Source organism: Neopsephotus bourkii, unplaced genomic scaffold (assembly GCF_033783945.1).
Source record: "Neopsephotus bourkii isolate Nb327-2 ecotype Australia unplaced genomic scaffold, CSIRO-AGI_Nbou_v1 NB_818, whole genome shotgun sequence".
Lineage (NCBI taxonomy): Eukaryota > Metazoa > Chordata > Aves > Psittaciformes > Psittacidae > Neopsephotus > Neopsephotus bourkii.
In genome coordinates, this window is record NW_026901314.1 from 74,391 (window position 1) to 98,718 (window position 24,328).

At 40.6% G+C, this 24,328-nt stretch overlaps 1 protein-coding gene across 1 annotated transcript; it reads right to left on the bottom strand.

Moving 5' to 3' along the window:
- Positions 1 to 6,787: 6,787 nt before the first annotated feature.
- SHCBP1 (SHC binding and spindle associated 1) lies at positions 6,788 to 23,914 on the bottom strand. Its single transcript, XM_061355636.1, has 13 exons — positions 23,763 to 23,914; positions 21,502 to 21,672; positions 20,835 to 20,950; positions 20,010 to 20,218; positions 18,892 to 18,984; positions 16,211 to 16,444; positions 15,945 to 16,113; positions 14,581 to 14,701; positions 10,457 to 10,588; positions 9,455 to 9,573; positions 8,622 to 8,708; positions 8,155 to 8,296; positions 6,788 to 7,433 (listed from the first exon to the last, which is right to left on the bottom strand). The coding sequence occupies exons 1-13, from the start codon at positions 23,869 to 23,871 to the stop codon at positions 7,102 to 7,104; spliced, it is 2,034 nt and encodes a 677-aa protein (XP_061211620.1). The 5' UTR covers positions 23,872 to 23,914; the 3' UTR covers positions 6,788 to 7,101.
- Positions 23,915 to 24,328: the final 414 nt, after the last annotated feature.

Consider the following 24,328-nt stretch of genomic DNA (forward strand, 5'->3'; position numbering starts at 1 on the left):
GAACATCTCGTAACCACATTCCACAACAGCTTTCTAAGGCAGGCAGCTTGGCACAGTGTTTTCAAATCCAGTCAATGGTTACTCATGAAGTGTTGCCGTGGGTAGCATGTTTCAGATCACATGGCACCATCCTCCATCTAGCAAACTGCTGCATCCTTAGAACTGGCTATGATGGCTTGGAGATCGGAAATCACATTATTGTAACACATGCAAGGGGTTTTTTTACTTCTAATTTTTGCATCCTGGGTGTTCCTCTCCAGAGAAGAAAAATGTTTTCCTTGTATTCTATTATTTTCCTTTTCTGCTTTGCAACCAATCTAAATGAAAATACTTGCCACCTTCTCCTAGTGTTCCTACTGAATATTTACTGCAAGATCCTTCAACATACTGAGTTTCAACATACTGGGTTGAAACTCTACCATTTTGTTTCTCAGTTTCCTTTCCAAAGTAGGATTTGACCTTCTTGTCTTCCAAATGGAGGAATCTGACAACTATTTTCTATGGATTTATTGTAATTTAAACTTCACCTTTAAGGCAGATTTTTTATTTCAAACCTTTAAAGAGTATTCTTTCTTTTCAGTTTTTAAATTTGTTCTTTTCTGCCTATTTACTAACTCTAATTTAAAAATCTAAGGTTTTTATCTTTATGTCACTGTATCAGTTTTTTCCCCATTAAGTTATTGATGAAGTTGATTTAAAAATTAAATAATCATTCACTCTATCCTTCTGTCCTGGGTTCAGCTCTAACAGTTACTTTCCTCCTTAATATCTGGTGCAGTGCTGTGTTTGACATTTAGTCTGAGAATACTGCTGATAATGCACAGAAGTTTCAGTTGTTGCTCAGTAGCACCCTGATCAGGGAATTTTCAGTCACATACTATGCCAGTTAGGAAGGGCACAAGAAGAGGGGAGGAGACAGAGACAGGACACTTGACCCAAAGTAGCCAAAAGGGGTATTCCATCCTACAGCACATCATGCCCAGTATAGAAACTGGGGGAAGTTGCCCAGAAGGGCAGATCACTGCTCAGGTGGGGCTGGGTATCAGTCAGTGAGTGCTGAGCAGTTGCACTGTGCATCATTTGCATTTATTGTTTTTTCCCCTTCTCTTTTCAGTTTTATATTCTCTTCGCTTGTTATTTCCCTCATCATTATCATTATTGGTGGTAGCAGTAGTGGTTTTGTGTTACACCTTAGTTACTGGACTGCTCTTATCTCAACCTGTGGGAGTTGCATTATTTCGATTCTCCTCCTCCCCATTCCACCAGGAGCAGGAGGGAAGAAGGGCCAAGTGCACAAGGGGCTGCGTGGTTCTGAGTTACTGGCTGGGCCTAAGGCTGACCACCTTCAGATGTAATTTCTAAAACGCTTTACTGGCTTTCTCTGAAACCTGTGCTCCTAAATAATTCAGGCACATGACTCCAATGCAATCACACTGTCGTTTAAGTGCTGTCCGTAACCCACGCAGCTCGCTCACTCCCACCTTTTCTTCCCAACCCCCCGCCCCCTCAGCCCCAGAGGGACACGGAATGGAAAGAATGTAACTCCCACGGGTTGAGATAAGAGCAGTCAGTAACTAAGGTATAACAGAAACCACTGCTGCTGTCACCAATGATAATAATGATAAGGGAAATAACAAAGGAAGAGAATACAACCACTCACCACCCCCTGATATCCAGCCCTTTCGGGTAACTGCCCCCAGTTTATATACTGGGCATGATATGCTGTGGTATGGAATACCTCTTTGGTCAGTTTGGGTCAGGTGTCCTGTCTCTGCTTCCTCCCGGCTTCCCCCCTCCCTGGCAGAGCATGAGGCTCACAAAGTCCTTGGTCAGACCAAACATTTGAGCAGTAACTAAAAACATCAGTGTTATCAGTGCTGTTCCAAGGCTGAAAGTCAAAAACACAGCACTGCACCAGCTACTGAGAAGGAGAAAAAGAATTACCGCTACTGCTGAACCCAGGACACCATTTAAGAAAAGCAACATGATGGAGGCCAGACTGCTGTTTCCAATAATGACCAATAGCAGAAGCATAGAGAAGAACAATTAGCAATTTTATATGAAGTTTCATAGAAACAGCATTATTGCAGTTGTAAAACTAAGAGTATATTTCCATGTTAAAAGATACAGCTTAAATCAAGCTGGTTATCCAGCCTATAATGTAATTATATTCTAAGAAGAAACCAAACACCACATGAAAGGAAGTGGATTCTGAGAGTGCTTTCCCCATTAGCTATTTCTGGAATTAGTTTGGGAAGAAAAATGGTGAATTTCACCATAACATAGGGCCCTTATACATGATATTGGTCTCATCAAGTTTTCTGTCCCAGCACTTATGTACTATAATATACATTTATCGGACTGAAAGATGATTTCCTCTATGCCTTTACTATAATTTCCCTGCAACATCAGTCTCAGACAACTTTTCCCAATAATATAGCAATACAGACAAAGAAAATTCTATACAGCACTGGCAAAATAGTTATTGGTTTGTTCAAATTACTCCCAGTCAGTGAAGGAAGATCAAAGTCACGTTGCATTGAAATGTTGAAACTGATTTGTCATTAGGAGTAAAAATACAAGTAGTTCACATACCTAATGGGAAAAAACAAAATCAATGTTCATCTGTGTGGGAGGGTTTTGGCAAATTGTTTATTGATTTGAAATAAATTGCAGTTTAAAAATCCAAAGAGATTAATTGACTGAATCACTTTACAGCAGACAGCAGGAGTAAGCCTGTTGTGCACAGCCAAAGAGAAAAAATTACCGTAACAGAATGTCCATGAATAAACAGATACACTGAAATAACAACCTAAATCTGGTTAATTCAGCTGCTCTCCCTGAATTTAATTATTCTAATTAAAATCATCAAGCATCTACTGTGAGATGATTACAGGCTTTCTTCTTCATATCCAAACAAAAACGCGAAGCTTCACAACTGGAAAACAATCTAGTGCTACAGGATACAGCACCAAAAAAGAAATAAAAAGCATGACTGTCTTATGAACCCCCAACAGAGATGGATTACTGGAATAGAAGACAGCCACAGTGGAATGCTGGGTACGTGAGGCAGTCACATGCTTTACATCATGTTTCTACTTCACCAGGTAGCACAAAGGAAGGACTTTGAAGACCAGGAAAGCAGTAAGATGCAAGACAAATGCCTTCATACCTCGTCATCCCATTTTAAGGCCAAAAGATTGTGTTTTATCCCCATATTTCAGTCAGTGTAAACAGAAAGATCTTATGTGCATTAAAAAAAAGACAAAAATAATCAGGAGTTCTGTCTGCCCCCAGCGTCAAACACAAAAAATTCACACATGAAGATGTCTTGTCCCCCCTGTATAAGATATTCACTTAGTACAAACTGTAGCAAAAAGTAATTGCAGATGGGTTCAAACCTAAAAAATGGTTTTGAAACATCCTGGAGAGAAAACATAATTTGAATCTCATTTTTGAAAGTATTGCTAGAAGTACTTGTCTCTAAATAACCCAAGTCCAAAAATCCAGAAGCTTTTAGGTAGAAGAATGTTGACTCTAGGAAAAGGGGAGATGCTAGCATTGCAACAGCTTCACCCCATACAGTGAAAAAAAGCACGTCAAGCCTCCTTATGTACATGCATTGTGCTTTCAAATACTAATTTCTACATTTCTATAATCTGCTCCCAGGCCCTAAGGACAGCAAGAATTATTATCTGCTCCTATTATTAAGTGTAGGAACCAAGAAAATCTGGAAGACATCTTTGAACAGAAGAGTAAGGCAACACCACTACATCGTTACATCAGAGAGTAGAATTAAAAAAGTATTTGCAGACTGCAGAGGGTCTAACGGCACAGACAGCTTGACATGCAGTTACACCACATCCACCCTGACAGAGGCATAGGGAGGAAATACTCAGGTATAGAATACCTTCCTAAAGTCATGAAACACCACTGATAGCTAAAATATCATTATGATACCAATATTCCAGTCACAATCTTACTTGTTTCAGAATCAAACAGGGTTGGATAGCCTTAGAAGCAGTGAGCATCAGGCCACCTCATTTCAGAGAAAGGTACACTGCCAGCCAGACATGAACTTTAACCTGCAATGCTTTTCTTCCAAACTGCAGTAGCACATCAGTGAATAGCACTTCCTTTAAAAAGAGCTGCATAGGGTGACTTTATGAGGACTAGGAATGTGTTAATGTGATAAATTACATATAATTAATAACTTGTGACAAACATACTTCACACTATTAAATAAGCTCACCACACCTGGGGAGAAGTGTTTGAACAAAAGGGCATGTTTTAAGCTTTTGAAGGAATGATCTAAAAGATTCTTTGAGGACTCTCAAAGTGATATTTCTGTTAGGCTACTGCTTTCAAGGTTTGATTTTCAGCTGTAAGATCTAAGGTCTTACTCAAGTGGGTTGAGACTACCCAGTTACTTACCAAATATTACACAAGTGCATCACACAGTGCAAGTGACTCAACCTGCAAACCATGACATGCTAGGGGACCTACTAGAGCAGCAATCACAAGAGCCAGTCAAGAACAACTATGAACAAGCATGCCAAAAGCTGAAATTAGTCTGAACACTAATGTTCCTGAGTGAGCCACAGGAATAAAAGCATTTGTAAAAAGGAGGGAAGGGTAACTACTGCTGCTAGATTTGGATGATCAATTCACTAAGTAAAAAATCTGCCTGTGGGCACAAGGAAGAACTGAATCAAGGAGTTGTCTGAAAGTTAATCTCTGAGAAGTCCAACACCTCCAGCCTATTCCCCTGCACATGACATAAAAACGTGAATTGCTGAGTTGCATCAATATATATTAATAAAGTGGCCTGTTACACAGTTCAATTACATGACCGTTGTCTTCCAAGGCATGTGTGGTATTACAAGTATTCGGACAGTGATCTTAGGAGTTGCACCCAAGTCATACCTACTGGACACATATATTCATTTCTATTTCCTCCATTTCCTCTCCTTCCTCGTCATTCAGAGCTTAGTTCCTTGAGATACAAGTCTCATCAAGAGTTTAAGCACAATTTTATATGCAGTTCCTGCACAAAGATAATGACAGGAAGTTGTACTAGCAGCCTTCTTTTCACATTCTACTCCTTGACCTATTGACAACCTGCACACTAGAATCACTGTTGGCACCTGGCACAGGAACAGGCAAAATAATAATAAAAATGGTGGTAATAAAAGCACAAAGTTACATTTTTATCACTGTCTTCATAAATGTAAAGTTAAATTTTAAAACATTGAGATCAGAGGCCATCAAGGGATAAACCAAGCCTAAAATGCAGTGCAAGGGAAACACATCGCAAAGGGCACTCACTCAGGAGAATTAGTTTTGAGAAGACGACACAACAACGTTTTTAGCCCCAGCTCTTTAATAAGGATTTCATTCAGGAAATAAAGGCAAAACATCAAAGCATGAAACATGGCAAGTGACTTGATGTATAGCTTAAGATACTAAACTACTGCAGGCATTGGCATTTGACTTTCACTTGACTCAAGTATTTCTTCATACTCACTAAGTGGCAAACATTTATGGTTTCTACACACTGAGATACTGCAATGGCATTTATGTTCATCAAAATGCAAAGCTTAGTCCTGAAGTCAAGTTTCCCAAGGACAAATCCAGCAGCAGTGGACTGGGAAAGCTGCAATGAATTCTGTGCTACACACAGTGGGGGGAGGGGGGGGGGGGGAAGCCTATGAATTACTCCTTTCTCTTCCTTTCTATCAGCTGCTCACACTAAAACAAGGCATATGCTGAAGAAAATTCTGATTGTTATCTCCATTTAAGAATGGCTAGAGTGAAGAATCTGGATCAGGCTCTTCTCATCCACTTCCAGGCAATCCATTCCTTCCTTTCCAGTGAAAGCATAAACCTACTAAGCTGCTTTCACAAGTTATTCCAAAGCCAATGCGCTGGCAAGATGCTTTGCTCCTTCTTAACACTGTATCTGATTCTGTTTCATAAGACATCCTGAACCACTTAGGAGTTACCTATGAGGTATGTTTTCCTACATGCATTTTACACACCAGTTCAAAGCCTGCCCTACAACCCTTGAAGACAGAAATGAACTTTTGAAGAAGGCATATAAATTTTCAATTAAAACTCAGAGAGGCCTGGAAAAGAGAGAACCCTAAGTCAGAATCCTTCTAATTTTTCCCTCAAGTAAGAGCTAATAATGTGCAACAGCAACCCAGTGAAGTGCCTTTGTTTTACTGAATGTTCCACAGCTCTGGCCTAGTAAGATTGCAGTGGAAAGTCACTTTAAAAATTTCCCATTCATTTCCAAAACCTCAAGCTGCATATGGTTTTGAAAGTTTCAGAATGCAAAAGTACAGTATGTATACCACTAAGAGACATCTGTTTTGATTTCTCCCTGTTCAGATTAATGGAGTTCCATTAGATGCTGTTTTTCCTAAGGAAAAGGTGCACAGGCATTGGTAGCTGTTGAAAATAAACAGCTGGGCACAGGAAGATATGGAAGACTGAATGATGTTACCCTTCCAGATCCTAGTTTTTAGTAGGCAGTCCTTCAAGTATGAAGCTTGACAGCCAACCATTACAGTCCTAAGGAAGACCACTTCACTGGCTTCTGCTCAGTGCAAAAAATTGAGTATGTCCATTATCTTACAGGAGTCAGCTACAGACTAGTGATGCTTTAAAAAAATATGAAGACATATCAATAATGCTGCACATTTGTTGTCCGCTCTTCCATGATGAACCCTATCTATACTCCTATCTATATTTTCTTTCTTTGCAGGTTTTGTTTGGGTTTTTGGGTGGCTTTTTTTTTTTTTTTTTTGTACAATGAGAAGTTAAATACACAAAAGAAATTAATCAGAGCCAGCAAAGCAGCAGCATCTGTAGATTAGCAGAATACATGCACAGTCTCCATGCTAGAGTTCTGTTTCCTACCATGTTATCCATACTTGCCGCAAGGAAGCAAAGTTCCCACATACTATACACATATACTATTAATAAATATTTGTGACATTTTAGTAACATTATGGAAGGCTAATAGAACAGATTAACTCCTTCGAAAGCAGCAGTGAAAACAAGAGCTTATGCTAATCTCTTATTGCAATGCCATTAGGTGTCAGGACAGAAAAGAAAGGTACCAAAACTTCCTTTCCCATTCCATTTGAACTGATTGCCCACAATAGAAACAAACATTTCCTGTGACACTAAGTTGTCATCAGCTTGTGTACTTCCCAGTTCACTCAGTCTTCTCTTCTCCAGCTGGCTCTTCGCATAAGTAACCATGAGTTCATGTGCAATTTTGTAATTGCTTTCAGTTTGTTCAGAAATCTCAGCTTGCTCATAAAGCTCCAACTCATCAGTTAAACATTCAGGTGGTAGTTCTTGCCTGAAGCCCTCTGCACAGGCTGTCCCGCTGCCTGACTGGGTAGGCTGAGTATTCCCTAGGTCAGAAAACAATAAGAATGTCATCAGTCATGCAAAACTGCAAAATAATTTAAAACTCCTGGAATTAAGTTTTCTTCAGTCTTCACATCTTCACCTCATCCTACTCCCTTTTTGGGTAGCTAGTTAGTGACAGACACCTATTCCAAATACAGTGTAAGATGCTTGAGGAAAAGGTTTCTTCTTGAGATGACATCAAGTTGCCAAGTGATGTAAGACATATAAGATAGTATGAAAAATACAGTGGCCACATTCTATTTCCTGCAGAAAACAAACAAACAAACAAAAAACTGTACTGGGAGCACAACTCAGATGTAATGCACCAAAAAAAAAAAAAAAAAAAAAGAGAATTATTATGAACCAGGAGGACTGTAAAAGAAGCCATTTCTGCTTGCTGGCTGCTCACACTCTGGTTTCCATATGACCTGAGGAGGTCCATCAGTCATACAGGCTCTGCTTAGCAGGGAGCACAGATCAGGTACATAAAGACTTTTCAGTGAAAGTGCACCACGCCATGAAGCACAGACATCCAGAGTGCTCCTCTGCAGCAAGTTTATCCTTCAAGAAATTCCAGTGTTCTGAGACTTATGAACATTCATTTCAGCTAAATCAATGTAGATTTCATTAGAAAATTTAAGATGATTATGAATTAGGCAATCAAAAAACCTGGGTTACTAGATTTACTAGCTTTAGGAGTTTCTTATAGGAAGAAAAAAATACCTTTTGTTCTCTCTGCTGAAGCATCATTCACATCAGAGGGCATTGTTGGTCTAACCAGGACCACACCACATTCTTCATTATTATGGATCATATTATTGATCATGGTTATCTTGGGGATGTCATGGTGTTCATCTAAGAAGTTCTATAGCAAAGAAATGGAAATCCAACATGTTATGTACAGCTAAAGGGATGCAAAATTTTCAGTTTTAGGTAGAATAAGTTCTATGCATTGGCTAGAATTCTGTTATTCGCCTATGCAGGTGATGTTGTAAAAGGCATTCTCTTTCTGCAAATAAGAAAGAAAATAAGTATACTGCTTTGGTGGACAAGTACATTATCATCATGTGTGACATATAAAAGTTCTAACATAAGGCAGCAAAGTTATAAAGCCAGCCTAAACACAAATTATTTGCATTAACTTTAGCAGCTATAAGCTTTAGAAGAAGTACATTCTGCCTTGAGCTTACCTTTATGAGTATTCCCTCCTTGCAGTGGTGTATGCCATTGCCCAACAGGGTGCACGTACTACCTGGATATATTGCCACACCAGGACTCTACAAGGTGAAATTGGTGGAAGTTTACAAGTAGTTCAGACACTTCCAATCTAACTAGACAGCTCCATTGCAGATCTTTTTGTTCAATTAGCAATTTGTGCAATGCAAAATTGTGTTACCGCACCAGCTTCACAGCTTTGCTAACCAATTTAAGCAGCATACTCAGGTTTGAGGCCTCATGCATAACATTATAGCTACCAGCCCATAAAAGCTCTGGTAAAAGAGTAACTGCATAGCTGTGCATTACATTCGTGTTCTTCACTTATGCACCTCAACACTCAAAGCCCTATTGTTCTTTGAAATGTCCTAATCAGAGTTCATGTCTGTTCTCTACCATCCCTCTGTAAGAATCAATGCACAAGGTTTCCAAAAAGGGCATTTCATTTGCAGAACAAATGAAAGGTTTAATGAGAAAATTTGTGGGCAGAGAAAACGGAAGATCACTTTGTTCAATAACATGAATCAGTCCAGCAATGAAGCAACGATTATGTCGCAGATATACCCTGTTATTTCATAATTTTTGTATCATTGCATGCAAATCAGCATGAGACACTTCACTAGATACTCTTGGAGGCTACAGGATCCCTGGGACCAATCTCCTTAAACTCAGTAACATGTAGTTGTCCCAAATGAGTTTGTAAAGGTTCTCTCAAGAGCAACAAAAGTCACCCTGCTATAAACAATTATTTCCAAGCAGAAACCTTTATTTTAATTTGGGAAACCAGCCACAGTTAAGAATTTTGTACCTTGGCACCATACAGATCTGAGTTTTTCATTAACAGCTCAGCTGAAGTTCGTACTGTTACACCTGCAGTTTCACATTGTAACACACAATTCTCCAAGGTTGTTTTCCCATGATGGACATCTACATACGTAAAAAAGAAATATTGTTAAATTAATCAGTTATGCAAAAGCAAACCTTTCCTACACATAGATGAGCTTGTAGCATTTTTGCAGTGTGATAAAATTACTATTTTAACCTTACCCACTTCAGGTCCACATGCATGGTGTGAGCTCATGCTAATTTTTTTAGTATAAGCCAGAGCCTTGTTGCAAGGGAGCACAAGTCAAGAATTTCTTAGAGTTTCTTTGGCTTTTATTTTTTTTTGTTGAAAGTGGCAGCAACTGTTCTTTTCTGATTAAATAAGATACTGAATACATGCATACAGGTGACAAAAAAAGACATTTTAACACATTTTAAAACCAAATGTCTGGAGGCAAAATTTTAATTGGCACCATCTGAAAAGACAGAAGGACCATGGCCAATAAATTAATTGGATACAATGTAGGATTATTTGAGCCTCAATTTGACTGTGCTGTTTGCAAAGTTCTACACTACTTCTACAGCATATGCCATTCCTCAATGGACAACATTCTTCTGTGGAAAGAGAAATTATTTCCTCTTCCAGGTTGCCTGACAGAGGCTGTGCAGAAGTCAGAGGCAGGCAGCCTTGCCAGCAGAAAAATGATCCAGTCAAATGATCTTACCCAACTATAAGAATAAAACACAAAAACCACAATAGCTTAAAAATGCAGAAAGTAGATTCTGTTTTGAACTCCACATTATGAGCAAGTTTAAAAAAAAAAAAAAAGGGGGAGGGGGGGGGAAGCCTGGATATTTATACTTGCAGGGCTCCACTCTATAGTATTTTGTTAAAACTAGTAAATTCCAACACTGTGTCCCAGCTTTAATTCTATGAGCAAATTATGAAAGAGTCACAAAGAGATCAAGATACTTTTATACTTACTTAAAATCCCCTCCGCAGCATCATGCTCCACTAACTTCAAACTGGAGATCCTTATATTGTTTCCTGTACAGTCAACAAAGTTGTCTCCTTTCCCTCGTTTTTCTATCACAATATCATCTGGCAGGCCATAGCCTTGAAGCAGAGGTGAAAGAGAGAAGTTTGATGAATAATTGGTAATGGTCAGGTGCTAAATTACAGACATTTAAATATGGAGGTTATAGCACTGAGGTCTAATATCTTGAATATGATTTTCCACCCAGTGGCCAGGCTACACCATACATCCCCTCTGAACCAAGGTACAGGTCTTCAGAGCTCAAGAGGTACCTTACTCGAATGACAAGCTATAAAATGTAAAGTTATTTTAGACAGTTGAGCAAAAGGGTAAGTGATCTCAAATTTGCCAAGGTCAAAGTTCTCACTCCCAAAATTTACAGCTGAACAGGGTGATGCAGTAGCCAAGGACACTGATGCCTGCAGTCCACTTGCAAAGTGCAGAGGTTCAAAAGAACAGGCAGAGGTTCTGAAGAGCAAGGTGATATAAAAAAGCAGTCACTACCATAACACAAGGGAGACAAGTGCAAAGGACTTGATATTGTTAGTAAGCCTCACTGAACATCCATATTTGATGTTGCTGTGTTAATGGGCTTCCAGATTAATTCAGATCAGAAAAGAAACCTTCAAACATATGCCAGCATTGATTTACAAAACCATCCACAGTTGTCAGCATTCAACCACTTACAGGGAAATTTATGAGCATGTAGGGCTCTTATTGCTTGTCACTGACAAGAATCATGATAGGGAAAGCAATAATGCAACATTTATTAAAGCAGCATGAGTCATGTTATTTTCTGAGAGCACACACAACATCAAATAAGAAGTGCCTGAGCAGGATGCTAGCTTTTAATCAAATATATAAATAAATACTGTAATGTGAAAATAGAAAGCTTCAAAAGAAAAGCCTTTAAACAAGAGTTGGCAGAAAGTTTTAAAGGCAGCAGATTTAATGCAAATTTAAGTGACTGACATACACTGCACTACTAAGAAATCTTTTCCTACTGCTACTGATTTTTGGTCACCCCTGGGGAGGTGGCATGGGGCAGTTTACTTCTAGTACATAAAGAGAGACCACTAAAGAACAGCAAATGGCACCTATAGTTTAACTTCACACAGAAGGAAGTTATTATCCAGGGAAAGAGTTTTGGGAATAATTGTCCTACAGATTACTTGCAGTTTTTCCTAATGTCATGGTTTAAGCCCAGCCGGTAACTCAAAACCATGCAACTGCTAGCTCACTCCCACTCCTTTTATCCCCCGCCCTGCTGCCAGGGAAATGGGGAGGGGAATCAAAAGAATTCAAGTCCCATGCGTTGAGATAAGAACAGTCTGGTAACTAAGGTATAACACAAATCACTACTACTACTGCTAGTGAGGGAAATGAGAAGGGGAAAGAACATAAAACTAAGAGGGAAAAGGAAAAAAGAAAACACACAGACACAAAAAAACCCAACCAAACAACAAACACAAGTGATGCACAAACAATTGCTCACCACTCGCCGACTGAGACCCAGCCCAACTGAGCAGTGATCCAGACCTTCTGGGTAACTGCCCCCAGTTTATATACTGGGCATGATGTGCTGTGGTATGGAATACCCCTTTGGCTACTTTGGGTCAGGTGTCCTGTCTCTGCTTCCTCCCAGCTTCTTGTGCCCCTCCTCACTGGCAGAGCATGAGAGACTGAAAAGTCCTTGATTGGGGTAAGCATTACCTAGCAACAACTAAAAACATCAGTGCGTTATCAGCACTGTTCTCATACTGAAAGTCAAAACCACAGCATTGCACCAGCTACTAAGGTGAAGAATAACTGTTACAGCTGAACCCAGGAGACTGGCCATGTTTTTGCTTGCTTTACACTTCACCTTTGAAGTAGCAGCTCTAGTAGTAAAAAGGAAGCTGTGAGAAGATAAGGCATAGAGGAGGAAAGAGTCACCTGCTGTCAGTGGTGCTCAAAACACAAGGTGGTCATAGCTGCGTGCTGTAAGCTCAGTGACTGCCCAGGAGCTAACAGCAATAATCATCCAGTAACATTGACCACAAGTGTTAGATGGCCTGATGCTGCAGGTTCCCATCCAGCTTGAACAACTACTATACAAGCACTAGGAAAGTCCTTAGGTGCCTTTGCTACACATTTTTGTCAAGTGTTAAAGTTAACTTTACTGTGATTTCCTGCAGTTGCTACTGCTTTTACCTTTCAACCTTAGGGCTGACTTGCACAGTAGCTGGAAAAAAAAAGCTCCACTAAGCAAAAGAGCGTTGTATCTTTGATGAGTCACTCTTTCACCCTCAGAAAGCCACCCAAATGGCCAGCTGCTCAGATTAGTGTCAGCAGCATTATTCTTTACGCCCCTACTTCAAACAGTTTTGGCTGCTCCTATTGCTATTAAAACTTCTCTAACACAAATCCATGTAAGATTAAATACCCTGGCAAGTACCCATTATTCAGTGATTCATACTAAAAATACATGCACATACGCCTTGCTGCTTAAAACAGAGCAGCATATTCTTTAATAGGTGTGCTGTTCCAACATTCGTATTACTGCTTTCCCAGAGCTAGAAAAGCAGTGAATACCACCCCGCAATTTTAGAACAAAGGCACTCTTGCAGATAAGTAAAGCACTTTAGTACAACAACAAGTCCAGAGGAGGGCCATGAGAATGATCAGGGGCTGGAGCACCTCCCATATGAAGATCGGCTGAGAAAGTTGGGGCTGTTCAGCCTGGAGAAGAGAAGGCTGCATGGAGACCTCAGAGCAGCCTTCCGGTATCTGAAGGGGGCATATAGGGATGCTGGGGAGGGACTCTTCATTAGGGACTGTAGTGATAGGACAAGGGGTAATGGGTTCAAACTTAAACAGGGGAAGTTTAGATTGGATATAAGGAAGAAGTTCTTTACTGTGAGGGTGGTGAGGCACTGGAATAGTTTGCCCAGGGAGGTTGTGAATGCTCCAGCCCTGGCAGTGTTCAAGGCCAGGTTGGACGAGGCCTTGGGTGATATGGTTTAGAGCGAGGTGTCCCTGCCCATGGCAGGGGGTTGGAACTTGATGATCTTAAGGTCCTTTCCAACCCTAACTATTCTGTGATTCTAACCCTTTATCCTACAGGTGCATTGTCTATTAGCATGCATATCTATATAAATCAAACATACACAAGAGGACAAGAAAGAAAATGACACCCATAAAACAAAGAAGGCAAGAAAAATCAAATCCAGAACAGCAGGAAATTAAACTCCCAACCTTCTTCTCATTAAGAACATCTGACAAAATAAAAATGCAGTTAAGTATCTGAACAGCTGCACAAGCCCCAGTTATACACTGAAGATTGTGCATGTCTTAAGCAGAGGAATTATACTGAGAAATCAGGAACTTTGAGGAAGCAATGCAACTTATCCTACGCAAGACAAAAGTATTTAAACCAAATATTTTGCAAGAAAAATGTGATCACATATGCTGTGTCTGTTTGAACAGCAAAAATAAATTCACAGCTCCCTCTTCTACTCATGTGCTTCACATAATGTATATTCAATATATATTCAGCCCCCCACACACACACCGTTGACAGGCAGTAAGTGCCATAAATAGCACTTGGCTCTTGCCCTCTGTATTCACCAGTACTATACTGTCAGGGAGTCTCAGACTACACCTCTGAAGCACATTAAGACATGAAAAGAAGTACTTTTAAGTTACTGGTTCTAAAAACTGAAGCCAGTCAGAATGACTTTTATGCTTCTGAGATTAAAAAACATCAAATCCCCTATGTTTCTTTTGAATCTTCTGTATTATATATAAACAGGATTTATGCAGACAAATGGTTAGCAGGAAATTATTAATTTGCTATTAATCAGCAAAAATTGCAGTTTATTCACAGAAGTAACTACAGCTAATGAAACAGCTTACTCCATCCTGCATTTGGCATGGTTCTACAAACAGAAATAGGAATACTTTGAAGAGAAAACAAACAAACAAAAAAAAACCAGTGCTCCCACCAGTATCCACATAAAGTAAATCTTTCTGCAGAGCTTGTTCAAGACATTGTTTACTTTAAGGACCTTTATGCTATCAAACCTTCTACCTTCTAGTTCAACTGAATCAGCAATGCAGAACTCGTCATCTACAACATAATGACCAGGACAGATGATGACTCTGTCTCCTTCATAACAGGCATTTACAGCTGCCAGTGGATCATTGTGAAACTGTGAAAGACAAACAACATAATCAGCTCCTGAAAATGCTATAAAAATGGATGCATTCATGCCCTTAAAAAGCTTGCTCTTCAATTAAAAGTTGTTGCCTTTGCTTAAAAGAAACCCCTTTTAATGCACCAATAATACAGAATTTCTACTTTGAATTTAAGGATCATATCACATTCTGGACAAAAACAGACTTAAAGCGTTCCACCAATATTTGTGTCATGTCCATTCCCCCACAAAGAAAACTGGGACAGAGACACAGATTGAAGATCATATGTATCAGAATGCAAACCTCAATATGGCCTTGGTTTGAAGCCAGCTTTTGAATCGTGCCTTAAGTGACTTAAGGTAAATTACTAAAGAAACATCCAGCAGAAGATAAAGAAAACTCAGCCACTAGATTTGAACTGGTTTGAACACTGACATAACCCTTTAATCCTGCTGCAAGTCACCCCAAAATAGAGTTTAGATGTTACAGTAGTAAATATGGGGTTTAGACAGACTTTTTTCTTGCCCAAAGAGGACAGCTGATACCCTTCACAAGTACTATTGGGGATTCTGTACTGAAGCATTACAAACAGTGCAGGGAAAGTGCACATTTATTACTTCCCAGCAAATTCCAGGGTAAGCATAAGAAGAGTGCTTTCAATTGTCAAGTCAGAAAATCTGATTTATAGCCCAAAAATTAATCTAGGACCTTCCCTGTGGCTCCATTGCAGCCATCTGTAAGTCATGAACTTGATCAGAATACAGCAAGCAATTTCATTTGTGCCCAGGGAATCCAAACTGTTAACCAGTAAAGTGGTAAGTCCTGTCTGAATTCACTAGAACTAGACTGCTCCAAAATAAATGTATCTCCTACTCAGAACTAAAACAAGAGAATGATATTTCTTCCTTGAAATTCTAGGTCATTATCAGCGACATCAAAAGAAACCTGTATATCAGAATTATATATAAGTATTATACCTATCATGTTTCATTGTAGAATTATTACAGGTTTATCTCATTTCATACACACAGGAAGGAAATTGCTTGTAGAGTACTCAGCAGACAAATGAATTAAAAGAAATGATTTGTATTATCCAGTCTTACCACTTACAGTTAAAATCATACTGCTTTTTTTGAACTGACAAAAAACAACACTACAAATGTAGTATCTTGCACATGATAAATTAACTTACTCTTCCCTATTTCTCAAGCAGAAAAAAAAAACCTATTAGCAGTCAGACAAGTCCTGCTGCTGTACCTGTATTTCTCGTTCTTCACCACAAGATTCAGGGCAAAGTTTGTCCCTTATCAATGACTGCAGCATACTTGCCACCATGGTTGAGGACACAATGTGAGTGATCTTGGCACCTGTTGGTCTCAATCCTTTAGCTTGGAGACTGCTGTGTTTTGGGTAACCACACACGTACCTAAAACAAGAGCAGCGAAGCATTCATTGTTTTATTAAAGACTGTCCCTGTATAGTTTCCCATATGGCCCTCCTCCTTGCATAAACCCACCAAGTACCTCAGCAGAGGATTCTCAATTAGTTTTAGCTTTCGTTTTAAGTGCTCTATTTTCTCAAACAATTTTAGTCCTTCCACCATGGAGACATTTTCTACTTCCGAGTCTAAACCACTGCTTGATAGGTGGTTCCTCACATTTAAAAACTTGCTGTAAAGCTCTTCACATTGAGACAAGTATTTCTGGTAATTTGCCACAAGCTCAGAAGGCACACGGTGTTCAAGGATGTCATAATGCCTGCAGTTCAGAGCAAGGGGTCAATTATTTCACATTAACAATTTTTAAACACAGAATATGAGAACAATTTTTAAACACATTAAGTACATCAGTACTTCAGTCTAGATTCTGTGCAGTCTATATCAACACTGCTAAATAGTTTCTGAAAGCAGCAAAACCAAAAATATGAACAGACACAAATAAATTACTTCCTAAAGAGTTGGCCATCCGCCTTGGAAGATCATACACAAGTATTGGAAAATCATGGTAAAACAAAGGCATAAGCACAGCTCTAAAAAATGGTAAGTACTTGTAATTATATATAAAAATTAAGTCTTTTAAGCATTTAATAGAAAAACTGAAAAAATCATGTCTGAAGTCAAAGAAAAAGCCTATAATGTAAAGTCTCTATTAGCAGGACTCTAAACTACTTGAACAAAACTGCAGAATAAGAAAGGCTTTATGAGCACCAGATGAAGATGGGAAGGCACTGCATAGAAAAACCTGCACCGTCCCAACAGTTACTTCTACAAATGAAATTGCAAGCCAGAAAATGCCAGCCCATAGTTGCACTGCCAAGGTCAAAAGATGAGGACATTCGCTAGCTAGACAGTGCCACGAGCTTCAGAGCCAATCATGTAGGACCAATCACGGTCACTACAAAAAAGCTGGATATCAATTAGTGACACAAATAAAACAAGATTTAATTATCTTGCATCACTTTTGTAGGGAACCAACTGAACACAGTATACAGAGCTGTATTTGAGAGGCTGTGTGAAATAAGGGCAAAGATGTTCCCTCAACTTCCAGAGATTCTTTAAAGGGTGCACTTAAAGCACGCTTCAAAGAGCACAAAAATTTGTAGTCACAGCAGTCAGTATCTATACAGGGTGAACAAAAACACAGAGCCTCACAAAATTTTGGCAATGGGGTTATTAGAAACAGAGTAAGTCAATGCAGCATGATTAACAGCAGATGATTTTATAGCAATATAGAAATATAAAATATCTGAAGGAAACAATTTTGTACACAATTCGTTCTACGTTTTAGAGCACGCACTATGAAAATGCATAAAACTATCTCGCTTTTTCAAGCTTTAGTTATACAGTTCATACAGCTTTACTTAACTAATGTGCAATGTAAAGCTACTGTCTTCATTAAAACAGTGCACACCAGATAGCCAAAAAGTTTACAGTGTACTATGTTTCCATGCACTGAATATGTTTCCTATTATTCCTGAGCTGAAGCATCAGAGAAAAAGAAAGTATAACATCCGCTTTTCTACTTGAAGACATTCTGTCCCTACCCATAGCGGGGGGGCGGAACTTGATGATCTTAAGGTCCTTTCCAACCCTAACTATTCTAGGATTCTATGATTCTTGCTAAAACGGCTGTAAGGCCACACAGTTTTAAAAAATATAATAAAACATTATCCCATGGCACATCAGTCTGTTCTAGTTTCATGCCATGGCAGATCTCCATGAGGCTGGAAAAACTCAACAACAGAACAGCCATTTGCTGGAAAGAACTGGTATAAACACTTCAGAACCATGTATAGTTTCCATATATAACACTTCCTCCTCATTCGCATGATCTCAGAAAAATACAGGCACATCCCAGTCCCGTTTGAGAGTCACATTGTGTCCTGTCTTAAAGAGAATTGTACTCATTTTCTTTGTAAAGTACATGCTACATGCTATATTCTAAACAGCATTTCAGGGTAGGTTGCAAATATTCACTGATTTAGGTCCCCAGCATCACAGCAGTATCAAACAGGTATCTGAATGACACACAAACTGCCAGATACTCATGGTGCTAAGTTATGATAAGAAAATGAAGAGTAACTCATGAAAGAAAGATACAGCATCAAATCTTGGGAGAAAACCTTGGGAGAAAACAGTAAAAATCATTTACAATTATTCTTTCAAGGTATATTTTATGCTTTGGTTATTTGGTACCCTCAAAACTACAACCAGATCATGTCCTTATGCACTGTTTCAGTTCTGCATGACAGGACAGCATTTAAAACCCACCTACAGAAAACCTAATGCTGACTAATCCCACTAGGGAAAGCAATGCACACATTCCTCCTTCAGCATGACCAATTCACAATTTTTGTTTACATTCAATTCCATTCCAGTTCTTTGTCTACACCCAGAGGCATCAGAGCATCCTCTGGTAGTATTACAGTTCACATCCACATGAAGGAGGCTATAGCTGCGTCTGGAGTGCCATCTGATGGAAGGTCAAAGATGACACGGAAAAACAGAGGGATCAGAAATCGAGTGGCAGTCTCAGCTGCACCCTTTTTCCATGAAAGGTTTTGACTGTCAGAAGTGAATGCTGCTAGAATAAATTTGCTCAAATTTACCAGTAAGAAAGGTTTTTAAAAATCTAGCTGTGCCACTATTACTACACGACCCTTTCCTGTGGTTCTATCCAAATAATATCAAAGGTATTGCACTTACAATTTCAGTCGAGGCTCAACACATTGCACAAAGTAATCAAAATCATCATCCTCCTCCTCATCCCAGGTCCTCCAGATGCACTGGTAGAAGAACCTTTTGAAGCAAAGTAAGCATTTAATCGCATAAAGGAGACCACATTTACCTCAGCAGGGAGAACAGCACTGAAAATGCAAATGTAACCAGTTTCAGAATTCATCTCAAAGCATCACCTTTCTCAAATTCCATGTTACTATAAAATATTTAGCACACACAAGCTCTCTGTTGTCTACCTGCATAAAGAGTTTTATTTTGTGCATTAGAGTTGAAAATCCCTAAAAAGCCCAAGTTCCATTTTCATCAAGACAGTCAACAGCTAACAGCTGGATTTGGAAGTTGTTTGGTTTTGGACAGGCATCCTTCAGCTAAACTTTCTTTTTGGCAATGAGCTTGTCACCTCCATCATTCAAGCTTAGATCGCTAATACGGAGTACCTCTCAGTAGAATGTGTCTCTTCTCCCCCTTTTCACCCATCACTTTTGAAATGGCCCATTTTCCGGACAGGCAGGTCACTCCCCCTATTTCAGCTGTTTCATCCATCTACTGCCTATTTGTACACAGTATTTAGTGTATGAAAGCAAGAGAGATGGAAAAGAGACAGAGGTGATAAAGAAAGGAAAATAGAAGATATGAACACTTGAAAAATAAAGAGAAAATTTGGGGGGGGGGGGGGCAAAAAAGCAAAAAAGAGAAACAATAGAACAGAAAAGAAAAAATCCACCAAAATGTTATAGAAAAGAAAGGAACAATGCACTAGAGCCAGCAAGGTGATACAGCCCAAGGAAATCTGCCTGAAGAGAAGGAAAACACAACTTATTTTCTTCCAAGCTTTTGACACAGCAGGCAGACTGACAGTAAGCTGCAGCCAAACATACCTGGTTATTGTGTGATTACCTGCAGCTGCAGAGGACACCACAGATTTGTCTTTGTGAGCAGTCTTCGCAGAATACCAGTCACCAGTTTTTGGAAAGCTTAGCTTGTGGAGCTGCCAGCATGACCACAAGAACTCAGGGCACCACCCACTGGATACTATGAGAGTGTCATTGTTCAAGACAAAAATTAAACTTTGGGTTTTTTCCTACCTGACATGCTCTACAGCTAGTGCTGTGTTGTCTAACTCTCCTGACTCGTCATACACAACCCACAGCTCCTGCAGTAGTATCTTTCCCTCCTTCAGCTCCAAGAGCTCCTGCACGCACTCCAAGGTAAAGGTGCTGTCCCGCAACTCACACAGGAAAGGCTCACTGAGTTGCACAACTGCTTTCAGAGCTGAATACTCCACATCAACAACCTGTTAGAACAAATAGTTCTTAAGATTTCTCAGAACCTTAGATACAGCTGAGGAGGGCTAACATGACATGCATATGTCAGCAGTCTGTACTCATCAAATATGCAATGGAAATGCCAGTTTGAACATCCAAGGTTTGCAAAAAGACGTATGACTTGGACACTGAGATACCTAGAAAAGAACTATCCCAAACCAGCCATCCTCAGTGGGTCTCTGACAGGAGCACAATGTGGAAGAACAATTGTCAGTACCAAGGTGGGCTAAAATAAATAATTTTATTGATTAAAAGCAAACAAACAAACAAACAAAAAAAAAAAAAAACAAAACCCTGAGAAATTATCAGAGGCTGATATTTGAAAAGATTACATTACACCAGCCAGCTCTGGACCAAGTATTTATTCCCTCTGTGCCCAGAGTTCTACCTCACAACTCGCTCACACCGATTTGGTGTTCCCCTTCCAGTTTCAAACAAGGACCCTTAAAAAAATTCCCATTGCTCTAGCCATCACTAGCAATTAGATATGAAAACATTATTATTTTCTGTCAGATCCTAAATTTATAAGTGATCTGTCTGTTAGAGGTAAATTATGTTAGTTGGAGACAATGCCTGAGCATTTACCTCAACAAGGACATCAAACACATCAGTGCGCCAGACTGCCTGCCATCCAGATGGTTCAAGGACCTTCACCAGGTACTCAGCTATGAATTCTTTCACTTCAGAAACTTTGCAGTCAGCTAAAGAAATTGAAGACAGCAATTTATGCAAAGAAGGTCATTCAGCTCACCAGAAAGTGAAAGTCAACGCGGTTGAAGTCTTTCTCTTTCACATCTGAAGTTTGAATTCATTCTGTTTTGTTCATGATAACCACCAGCATTTTCGCTGTGTGTCTCTCTCAGAAAGCTGGAGAGACATCTGTTTTGTGCTTCTCTAGAGGAAGAGATACAGTACTCAAACTTCTAGGTACTGAAGGTTTCAGTGCCAGTGGTATTAAACAGCTAGCCTGTGCCTTATTACATACAAAAAAAGTACTAGTAAGATCAGTTAAAACAAGGCACAGAATCCAATATTAGCACCTCTGCTTTTCAGAGTTTATTTACTTATACTGAAACCATTGCCTCCTGATCCATCATCAATAGCAGCATAAGCGATCACAGCACACTACATCTTTGCTAAGCCCAGTTAAGATCACCTTACAGTTTAATACAGAATCAACTCCACTTAAACTGGATTATTTAATAAGTCACTACAAGAAACCCGACTGCATATTCCCTAAGAAATTACTTACCCAAGATATAATCCTGGTAAGCTTTAAATCGCTCATAAAACAAAAGATAATTGGTGTGAAAAATATCAGGAAAACGCATATTCCCATTTGGCATAGTCCTTCCTAAAGTAGTCCCTGGTTTATCACCACTGCCATAATTACTGCTGGAATCATCATCTTCCTGGAGCAGATCTGGGGAGAGGAGTGGGAACAAAGCAAAGCCCACACAGTCAGTTCAATGCAACCATCAGTCACTCTATTCCAACAGAATTCCTTTCCAGCTCAAGATCTATCACGAACCTGCTTTCTACATGTTTTAAATTATCCTTAGTGAAGAGACTGCCTTATTTAGTTACTTGTTCTCTTCTTCAGGATGGTTACCCTGCAGGAGAAGACGATTTCCATTTTGCTGCCACACAGCTGAGCTGCAGCTACATGCTAGCTTACTTAGTGACATGGTTTAGTGGGAGGTGTCCATGCCATGGCAGAGGGGCTGGAACTAGAGGTCCTTTCCAACCCTAGCTAGTCTATGATTCTATAAAATCCTTTAGGTAATACATTACTATGCATGTATGTATTATGCCTTGTTAGTACACTGCACACTACCGGCATCACCCAGACATGGTATCAGTCAATAATCCAACTGCTTTTGGAACATATATAAAAACAGCTAATCCTGTATACAAATGATCCAAAACAATGCACAGGATTACTGTGAGCAAACAGCAAAACATACACAAGATGCACTATAAAACAGCAGATACAAGTCTCAGCTAAAGATGTGACTTCACAGCTCCCCTTAAGTCTTTTCCTGTTCTTCAGTGCAGGCACTGATTTTGCATTTTAATAAACTAACAAATAACATGGAAATTCCAAGGACCATATTCAGTCAGAAGGGGGAGTGTTGCAATTTTTAGCCCACTTAAATGGACACTGGCTGAATCTGTTCTTTGAAGGTTACTAGGCAATGACAGCAGTTCTCCAAGAAGTGTCTCCACTTTGTGTTACAAACTCAGTCATGGCTGGTCTTACAGTATCACTCAGTCCTGGTCATCCCTGAGTTCGGAAAATAGCATGTAAATGACTGTAGTAAACCAACGGCAATGATGATGTGGTTTTTTTCCTTTTCATTAATGCAACAGCTCAAGACACGCTCTTTGCCCATACCTCGATACTTTAACAGTTCCTAGACTTACGCATTTTTATTAACTACAGTCTGTCCTTTACCACATATCTAGATGTAGATATGTAAAAGAAAAAAAAATCAAATCACATTCTGTTTTTAACTCATCCCTTACATTTCAGGATGTGTCATGAAAGCTAGCAGCTTTGGCCTCAATTTTTTTTTAAATTTACATATTTGGGACAAAACTCAACCAGCAAAACCTAATCAGAACCAGTGCATGAGCCAGTTACAAGTATCTAGGCAATGTAAATTTTCTTTGTAGCAGAAACACATAAATAAAGGAAAAGCCGATTTTCATCAAGTACGATTTATGAAATATTTTAAGTGCTTATTGTAAAACTGTAGCTATGCTACACATACGCTGTAAATAAGGTTTTTTTCCTACACACCCATAATCAAATACAGGAACTACAATAGCCATGCCCTGTACTAGAGCACAGCATACGCTCCAGAACAAGCCATTTAATTCAGCTTACACTTTGTTTACAAACTGCAAGCCTATAACTTCGCATCAATAATGACCTGGCACTGAGCAATGATACTCCCTGGATACTAACTACCATCGATATTCTCATGCTGTGCTATTAAGGCAGAGGGCAGGGGTCTCTCCCAGGAAAGGGTTTTTCCTGTCAGCGTTTCAAACGCACAGATGTTGCTGGACGCCGACACAAGTGTCTGTGGTTTGTACCGGAGACACCCGCCCCAAGTTCACAACAGAAAAAAGAAGGATCGCTGTGTTCATGGCCGCAGACACCGGGTGCTCCCCGCAGGGCATCGCTCAAAGCGCGGTCCGGGAAGCGCCGGGCCGCTGCCTGACTCGGTCGAGAGCACCGCTGTCCACTCCCTCTCGGGGAGGTACTGGGCACAGGAAGCAGCACAGCAGAGGCTGCTCTGGCTCCACAGTCCCCGCCTCAGCGGCCGCCTCACGCTCCAGCGCAGACCCCACCGTAGCTGCACAGCCGCCCCGGGCAAACCGCGGGCCCCTGCCCGCGGTGCCGGCGGCCCTCCCTGCGCCTCGCCGAACCCGTCATGACCGGCGCCAGAACCGGGGCGCGCCGACTGCAGGCGGCCCCGCGTGGGACGGGCAAGCCCCCACCTGGCTTCGAGTCCCCGGCGCGCTCCTGCCGGGCAGCGCTGCCCGCGGCACCGTCGCGGCTCTCCCGCTGCGCCTCCGCAGCGCTCCCCGCCGGCCCCTGCTCCGCCATACTGCGCGCGCGGCTGCGCCCGCCGAGATTTCAAACTGCGCCAGCACCTTACCCTCCGTAACGTCACCGGCAGCGGCTGCTCTGATTGGCTAGCGGCAGCAGCGTGCGAGCCCGGCCGCAGCAGGGGGGCGGGGCCGCGCTGTTAAACATCCAATCACGGGCATCCTGCCCCAACCCGGCGCTCACCGCGCTGGTCGCCCGCGCAGCTGCCGGAAGCCTGTCTTGGCTGCGGTCTCGCTTGGCTGCTGGCCCTGAGCAGCTCCCATGCACAAGGCCCGTGAGCGCTTCCAGGGCGCAGGGGTCTCCTGGCTGCATTTCTCAGTCCTTCGATTTCTCTTCCCGTCCTCTCAGCGTCAGCATCGCCCGTTTCAGCACTGACACCTCACAACCAGTCTCGCAACCCAGCGGTTCTCTTTCCCCTGCTGTTCGCGTTTTGAGCTGTTAATACAAGAGCCAA

Excerpts from the sequence above, each read along its gene's own strand:
- SHCBP1 (XM_061355636.1), bottom strand. The coding sequence starts at position 23,871 with ATGGCGGAGCAGGGGCCGGCGGGGAGCGCTGCGGAGGCGCAGCGGGAG. Across the intron at positions 18,985-20,009 it reads CTAGCTGTAGAGCATGTCAG|GTTCTTCTACCAGTGCATCT; the intron begins GTAGGAAAAAAC and ends TTGCTTCAAAAG. Across the intron at positions 14,702-15,944 it reads GTGAAGAACGAGAAATACAG|TTTCACAATGATCCACTGGC; the intron begins GTACAGCAGCAG and ends TGTCTTTCACAG.